The sequence below is a fragment of the Taurulus bubalis genome, assembly GCF_910589615.1.
Source record: "Taurulus bubalis genome assembly, chromosome: 1".
In the NCBI taxonomy this organism is placed as follows: domain Eukaryota; kingdom Metazoa; phylum Chordata; class Actinopteri; order Perciformes; family Cottidae; genus Taurulus; species Taurulus bubalis.
Genome location: NC_136589.1, coordinates 45,904,888 through 45,913,688, shown reverse-complemented (window position 1 = coordinate 45,913,688; position 8,801 = coordinate 45,904,888). Strand labels below are relative to the sequence as shown.

The following is an 8,801-nucleotide window of genomic DNA, read 5'->3' as shown; positions in this document are numbered from 1 at the left end:
GTTTATAATCTCTAATAAAGATTAATTATTCTGTGTTCCACAGTGGCCAAATGAAACTGGACGACCCAATCAGAGGGGACAAGTTTAGGCCATCGCTGAGTGCTCCAACCAACATGAAGATTTGTGTGTGTGTGTGTGTGTGTGTGTTACATTATTGTTCCATGCATGCATGTTAAAGGTGAAGTACTGAGTGTGAGCCGTGTGTGATGGTGTACACCATGCCCGAGGACATGATGAACTGCACCATCAGGCATGAAATCCACCAGTACCTCTTCTCCTGTGTGTATATACTTGTACTATTGGTAAGTTTGAGTAAACCTTCAACACCTGCACAACACTGTTTCGGTGTCTGAATTCTTTATAAAATGTAAATGTAAAGTAATTAGAAACGTTTATTTTCTTCCAAATTGAGGTTAGTATGACACAGGAAACTGATCTAGAAAGCCTAGTTCCTGCTTGAAATCACAACATTGCAGATGTTTTATGTTTTGTTGCGTTAGCACTGTAATGGAGAAAAGCTGCATCCATCTGTTCCTGTAGATTACTCTGTGATGTTACGAAGCAGTGTCTCTTCCACCTAAAGGGGAAATCAAGGAGATATTTGAATTTGTGTAATTGTTATCCAGCAGCTCGTTGCACCTTCAAATTATTACTATTAGTATTAATGTTATTATCATGAGGGGGATTTCTGTGGACTTTTGCCTGTTGCGAAATTTTCCATTTTGCAACTAGCAACTTTTATAATATGCATCCAGTCATAGCCGCTGTCACTCTCCGCTGAGGGCCTCCACTCTGGGCCTCCACCCTACTTAATGTCACCTAAAGGAAGTGTAGGTGACAATAGGAAGTAGTGCCCATCGTGTAGCGAGGTGTGGAGGCGGGTTGGTGGATGAGCGTGTAGTGAGTTCTACTCTCAGGACAGGATTTTGTGTTCTTCACAGACCTGCAATTAACGTTTGTCTTTTTAGAAACCAAAAACCACAATCATTCCCTCAAGTGTTTTGTAGCATAACTCAAACCTGCCATAGTTTATTGGCCATAACCATGCTCATTCCCGACAGTAACTTAAACTGTACTACTCCTTAACTGTGTTTTGTTTCCCTAACTATATGTGCAGATGTTTTATAAAGGATGCATTTAAAAAACCGGTTGAATATGAATCATAATAGACTGCTGAACATAATCCAGGCTTTTGGTAAATTACATATATCAAATATGGACGTTCTAAACATGTGTTTTTAGTAATCGAGTAACTGGTGTCCCAATAATCCATTTAAGGATGTGCTTGGTTCCAGGTGGGCGTTCCCTCCAACCTGTACTCTTTGTACCACGCGGCTCTGCAGCTGAAGCAGAAGAATGAGCTGGGAGTGTATCTGATGAACCTCACTGTGTCTGATCTCTTATACCTGGCATCGTTACCGCTGTGGCTTCAGTATTTCTTTCAGGTAAAGTACAACCACTTAGTTATTACAATATACGCAAAACATAAATGCATTTTGTGCCTTTTCCCGTTACATTATAGGCGGGTTATTACATCGCTGTATACTAACTTATGTTATTAGTTAGCACTTTAATGCAGCTCCTACTATTTGAACCAAATGTGTTTTAACACACATGTGCACTTATTTGGATATTCTTTCATTACAGAATCTGCTATTACTCTAATAATAACTTTAATTTTTATGTATCCATGTAAGCGTCCAGCTCCAGTGTCACCTCCCTGTTGCCTTCATGTGTGTGCTTGTGTTTCAGGACGATGACTGGAGTCACAGGGAGTGGTTGTGTCAGCTCTGCGGCTTCCTGCTCTACGAGAACATCTACATCAGTATCGGTTTCCTGTGCTGTATCAGCCTGGATCGCTACCTGGCTGTGGTCCACCCTTTAAGGTGACGCTTGACTCGGCATTATAGAAAGGCCAACAGCAGCTCACCCCCACTGTTACCTCAATCTTCTTCACCTTTTCATAATATAAGAGTCGTAATATCTCCTTTCTGGCCCGGTTCCTTCTCCAGGTTCACCTCGCTCCGCTCTATGAGTGCAGCGTGGTTTGTTAGCGTCATCATCTGGCTGAAAGAGATCGCCGTCGGTGTTGTTTTCTTCCGCCATAAAGAGCTGAGCAGAGACCGCAAGAACCTATCCGTGTGCTTCGAGCACTACCCCATGCAGCCGTGGGAGTATCCCATCAACTACTACCGCTTCACTATTGGCTTCCTGTTCCCGCTGGCTATTCTATCGGTGTGAAAGCTGTTTTACAAATCTATTTTTAAAGGATTTTGATACTGCAGCACTTTACTGCATTGGATCACAATTATTAATAATTTGAACATACATTTTAGCATGTCACAGAGACAAGTTTCAATGGTTTATTGTAAAGGTGAAGGTGAAGGTGAATTGTGGTCTAAATGGTCTTTGATAAACAACTACCTTCAGAAATGTAAACCTAAAAAGATGTGATCGGATTTTTCAGAGAGGATGAAGACAAATCTATTGAGTGGAAATATGAAGTGTCCTTATTTATCTCGTCATGATCCAGATGACTTGTGTTTTTTCTGTCCAGATCAGCTACCTGTGTGTCCTTCGTGCCGTGGGTCGGAGTGCTGGGACTCAGCCGGATCAGAAGACGAGGATCAGGCAGTTAGTCAGCAGCACCGTCCTCATCTTCCTCGTCTGCTTCTCCCCCTACCACGTCTTCCTGTTAGTACGCACCCTGCTGGAGCGAGACTGCAACTTTATCGCAGGTACAGTTCATTTTTTTGCAAAGTCATTCAGTGACTAAAAGCCTTTACACACCCGGCAATGTAAGTAGAAATCAGTTTTTCCCGGAACAAGGTTAGTTTTTCTGAGCTTTAGCATTAACCAATCACGTTTTGCAAAACGGACCGATTTGAATGCACAACATAGGGTACAACAACACAGAGGCTCTGTGGTCTGAACCAAGATGGCACACTTTAGAACTCCTTTCATTGTCAAAGGCAGCGCAGACCAGATCCACTCTTTCCGTTCTTACCTTTCACAATAAAAGCCCTAGACATAGACACTGTGTAATTGTTTACCGACAGCAATGTCACTCTGAACATTTGCTTCAAAGAAAATCAATAAATTAGCTCATAAATAAAACCTCTATGACCACAGGCCGGTTCTGTTTGGTCTGGAATGGAGTCTTTGAGAACTTCCCAATGGCCAGTCCGGTCTTGGCTTACAGTATTATTGTTATTATACCGCAATTAAGCTCATACCCTGCTGTGGGTCAGTTGTAGTGGTAGTTGGTCCTCTGCCAAATCCAAACTTTTTTCGCAAATTTGCATCACTGCCTATATGGCTAGCTTTGATGGGGAATATTCGCAGGTGAGTAATTTGCATTTTCGTGTGGTTTATTCATCACACCCCCAGTGTGTAAAGGCCCCACATATGAAAACATGTGTATCTTAACCATGTGGCCTGTATCGTTATTTTGCAGGAATATTTAACTACTACCACCTGTCGTTGTTGCTGACCACCCTGAACTGCGTGGCTGACCCCGCTCTCTACTGCTTCGTAAGCGAAAGTGCCCGCCGCGGCCTGTACAGAGTCATAGTCCGGCCTATTGCTAGGATACTGTGCTGCTGCTGTCGCCGAGGCAACGGCAACCCCGCCAACCCAGCGACTGATTCCAACGAGGTCGCTACCGACGAGAACAACGGCCATCCGACAGTGATGCTGCTCACGCACACCAGCACACTCAACAACTTCAAAACAGACAAAAACACCATTTTAATCACACAGACTGATGAAAAAGCCATCACGCCCTTGACTGTACAGAAGAATGGACACTCTGACAGACGTGTGGACAGTGATGGAAACCCCAGCTGTGTGATAGGCATGGAAGAGCAGAGCCAAAATACAGAGAGGACTGAGGAGACTGACATGAACGCCAGCTAAAAGACCCCAGTGAGCCGCCAGGGACCAAGCTAGAGGCCTCAGAGCAGTGGCGTTAGATTAAGGCTGCCTGTAAAGGCTCAATATAGCAGTGGCCCTAAACGGAGCCTACTGCCCACTCAGCTGTGCTTACATCATCATCACATCATCATCATCCAATGGCCTTGGACAGAAAACATTATCTGGAGTGGTTTTACTGATACAGCAGGATTCGTCTACGATGACGTCTACGAAGACGTCTTTGATGAGGACTACGAAGAAGTCTACAATGACGTCTTCGATGAGGACTACGTTGCCTCTGTAAATGTCCAGTTTACATTTCTCTGGTTTGTAGACGTGGGAGCAACATGGAGGTGCAGTTTGAGATTTACAGAAGGGCCTAATGCATCAGGAGGTCACAGGTATTGGCCTTCATTGAATTGGTACCAAACCCTTGGAAAGGGGTTTTCTTTTCTTTTTTTAAAGAGCACTATGCTCTTGTTTGTATTTCTTAAACCAATCACAATCGTCCTGGGCAGTGTAAGCTCAGGATTCAGCGAGCATGCCCTTACAAACAAGTTTGGGGATGAGGATGCCCCGAGAGATTATTCTCTTATTCCCACAGTCAACATCCCGTGAGTCGCTCTTAGCGGCATTACAGGCACCAGTTATTTTAACTTATGGCTAGCTAAAAGCAGCTGGCCTTATAGGCCCCGGCCCCTGCTCGGAGCAGCTCCACTGTACACTGCATGATGGAGGAGCATCATGGATGGGGTCCTGACATTCAGCACAGAATTACACTCAACACAACGGAAAACCATTAATAAAACTATTAGTTTCAATTTATAACATCTCTTCCAAGGAGCAATAATGTGACATTTACATTTTGGACACATTCCTCTTGCTGTTGAAATTCGTATCTTATCTAATCTTATATTTATGAAGATGTAACCACAGGCAGAAACCCTTTAATATTGATAAGAAATCAGTTAATGTTGCGGCATAACCCGTACACAATTCTTTCTGCCATATAACCCTTAAAAAATCGACCCTGTGAGATAAAGTGCCAGCATAGAGCATTCAGTATCAGAACAACTTAAGGTGAAGCGGTGCTGATGCCACAGCACTACTGCATTGAGACCACATCCTGTGCATGGGGGCTAATTGTTTTGATCAGTCATGTAAGGAATATTTAGGGTGCAGCTATACAATGTCTTTCATAATAAAAGTAATGGAGTTCCTCATGTTTGCTGTGTTGTTTGATGAGGAAAGAAAGTCTAATGGAACTCTGGGTAAGGGTTGAAAAGATTAAAGTTGTCCATTAATATGAAATATGAAATCTAACAGCTACCAACCTCCCTACAGTATTGTGTTCAGCATCATGTAACACCCATGGACTTTAGCATCGTGGCATTGAATTGGAGATCATTCACTTTTAAAGCAACACTGTGTAACTTTTAGATCTGTTCAACGGCCAATAATTGATAAATCAGTGATAATGGTGACTGCTGAAACATAACGTAACAGCAGCACGAGTGGAGGAGAGTCGTCGGGTCAGCTAACTGAGCCGCTAACGTCTGTCACACCATACTAACGTTACGGGCTAGCTAGCATTAGCCAGATATGCTAGTGGTCATACCAGACCAAAGAGGGCTTGTATGGCCTTCATGCTTTTAAGTGTGCAAGAGTGCTCATGAGTTTAACTTGTTATTTGTAACAGGATGTTTGATATTTATTTTTTCAAAGGTTCCACAGTCTTGCTTTAAACCGTAATCTCCTCATCCTCCTTTTTGCTTGTTTTACGACTTTAACTTCAACCTTAACCTTAAACCTTGAAATATTATATTTGTTTTGTTTGTTTAAAAGTGCTGCTATTTATTGTTGAATACTTTTTAAATATACCAGTCATTTTAAGAGATGATACTATTTGCAAGCAAATGGCTTTGGGTGACATTGGTGTCAGTGAATGCAGCATATGCCCGGCTTTAAAGCGCTTGGTCTGTGGTCTTTAACAGACAATCAATATCAAAGGAAACAACCTCTAATGCATGCAAATAGCTACACATGTTGCTATTGTAAAACTTTTGTTTCTATCAAAATATAGCACTATTTTAAATGTTTTAAAATGAAATTATTGTCAAAATTTCAGAAATATGAATTAACCATAACTTTATGGTGCAATATTTAATTCTGACTGATATGTAACATTATGGTTACATTAATTTGTTATGGAACTATAACATTATGGTCAAAGGATATTGTCATCATAGTAAATGTTGAATGTGATTGAATATTTTCATAAATCTTTGAAACTGTATGCCAAAAAGGACAGCTTCTCTTTCTCTTTTTAAATGGTGTGCAGTGTGTGTGTGCGTGTGTGCGTGTGCGTGTGTGTGTGTGTGTGTATGTGTGTGTGTGTGTGTGCGTGTGTGTGTGTGTGTGTGTATGTGTGTGTGTGTGTGTGTGTGTGTGTGAGAGTTCATGACACTGTGTCTCTGTGCGTCTCTCTGTGGTTTCAGTCTGACCTCAATCTTCCCTTTCTGACGCTGGTACTGTGAGAAGACAGAACTCCTTCTTGAACTTCTGACGAGTGCAGCGTGAGATGCAGTTTTATTTTGTGTAAATAAAAGTTATGTATGTTTTTGATAACTGCTTTCTAATGTCTGCAACACTTTTCGACAGTGGCGGGCCGTCAGGGCCTGCTAAGCCTTCTCTGCTGGCCTAAACAGAATCACAAAGTTGTAGCTATTTTATAATTGAAAAATAGGTATAACCCAGCTGTCAAACAGCTGATCCATTGATTTCGCAGGTAGAAAATCCACGGCCCGCCACTGCTTTTCGATGTTATTGTGTGGTAACTGCAGCAGCAAGCAGCAGGCCGATGCTCCAGCACCAAACAGCTGACAGACCTTTAGAGACTAGTTGGTGATGATAGTGGAGCATCTATCAGCTAAAGAGCAAAATATATTTTCTTAATATTCAACAAGGTCCAGTTAGAGAATGTTCTCATCAAAGCTCCAGAACATCACAATAATGTCTAACTTGTGCTATGATTTAGTCCCATATATATTGAATTATCTAAAAGTTGTATTAACGTTTGTATTTAGTCAACTACTGACTGTCATTTCAAATATAGATTGACAATAAATATTGTTGAGATATTGTTCAGTTTTTAAATTGAACTGGATGAATTATAAATAATACAAACTCTTATAATACATGTTTTCTCTTTTCAGGTCAAATAAAAAAAGTGCATCTTATAATAAAGTATTTAATTTTAGAAAAATTAACTAAACTGAATTGTCCTGCAGCTTTAATTTCAGTTCATTCAGGTGCAGTGATGTCAATAAAAAAACACAATATTATATTCTTGTCATCTTCTAATAAGATAAATGAGAGCAGGGACTGTATCTGTGGTTATTGAACCTCTTGTTTCAGCTCTATTCTCCTCTCTGCTCACATCTTTGATGGGAGTGAATTCATGAGTTATGATTCTGATCATATTGAGCTCTGAGGTTATTGTATGTGCCTTCATCTCTGATGTGAGTGGGTACGTTTGGTCTAAAGAGTTGTGCTTTGCCTCGTAGTGGAGCTTCATATTGCTGCTTTTAATAATCCCCACGGCCTCTGAACATATGAGACATACTGGTTTAGAACTGCCCGTGTGAAGACTAAACATATAACAGTCTGTCCATTCTGGGTCCAAGACTCTGGTCTCTGTCCACTTTTCTCTTCCTGGAGAACGTATTAACTTAATAACTTCTGACTCGCGTTCTCTCTGACTGTTGGCTCTCTCTCATGTGTGTTTATGTCACTGGAGTCAAGGGAGATACTTATCAGAATACACATATTCGCATTGTAAATAATGAGGGATCCTGCCAGGGTAAAAGCCATTTACTTTCATCTGATTTCTAACTTTGATTACAGTGTGTAATATGCATATTGGTAATCACTCTAGCTAATTGTTTCTGCTATAATCTGCTAATGTAGTTTCAGCAATCCTGTTTCTGGGTTTCTGCATTTCAAATCCATATTCAACATTTCCCCTCTGGAGTTGGCTATTTTAATATACATGTCTACAACAACAACATGTTTGCTCTTTGTTCAGTCTACATAACGTCTGACGTTTGTGTGGACCGCTTCAATGTATGACATGTACCATATCGAAACACAGTAACTTCAACAAAGCCCTCTAAGCACAACGAAACGAAGTCAGAGAACCTTCAGTGCCATATCTTCTCCAGAAGTTCTTGTAATTAAGGCAAACACAGGTCCACTTTTTTCAATAAAAACCAACAGCAGAGGAGACATGGGATATTTGTCCACATGATAGAGCAGTTAATTGTTTGACCAAAATTAAAGTAACCCTTGTTGAGCAACCCTGGTCTACAGCAGTACACGTCGGCTCCTGTGCTGGTACTCCTGTCTGCTCCTCCCAGAGGCCAACCACCATCAACATAGGTGATACACTGAATAAGTACCTTATTTACCCACTTTAGAACATCAAGGCTATCCCTTTAAGCATATTACACTATGTGACAGGGACGTTGCATTTTCCCATCAAGCAAATTGCAGCAAGACCGTACAAACAAAAATATAGATATGTTACAAATCCCACATACAGGACAATGCTTGAGTGCAGTTGAAGTTTCAAGTTGTAGCACTTTTCTTTTGGAGGGTTTCTAACAGATGCAGTGGTCTGTCTCTTTAACTCGGTTAAGTAAAGCGATGGTCGGCTGGATGTGACCTATTAGTGTTTATTGGTTTTAGAAGATCAATAAACACAATTGTCAGGTGAAACAGGAGCTGAAAATCAAAATGAGTTTGTGTGTCATTGTATTTGTTTTTGTAACAGAATCCTTCCTCTGGAGGCACTTATGATGTTGTAAGTGTATATGTGTCTACTG

General features: G+C 41.1%; 1 protein-coding gene across 1 annotated transcript; it reads left to right on the top strand.

Annotated features, from left to right (window-relative positions):
- Positions 1–218: 218 nt before the first annotated feature.
- Positions 219–3,918, top strand: gpr68 (G protein-coupled receptor 68; the record flags this gene model as incomplete). Its single annotated transcript, XM_079214268.1, has 6 exons — positions 219–302; positions 1,296–1,445; positions 1,753–1,886; positions 2,013–2,235; positions 2,558–2,738; positions 3,458–3,918. 6 exons carry the CDS (start codon positions 219–221, stop codon positions 3,916–3,918), a joined length of 1,233 nt encoding a protein of 410 aa, XP_079070394.1.
- Positions 3,919–8,801: the final 4,883 nt, after the last annotated feature.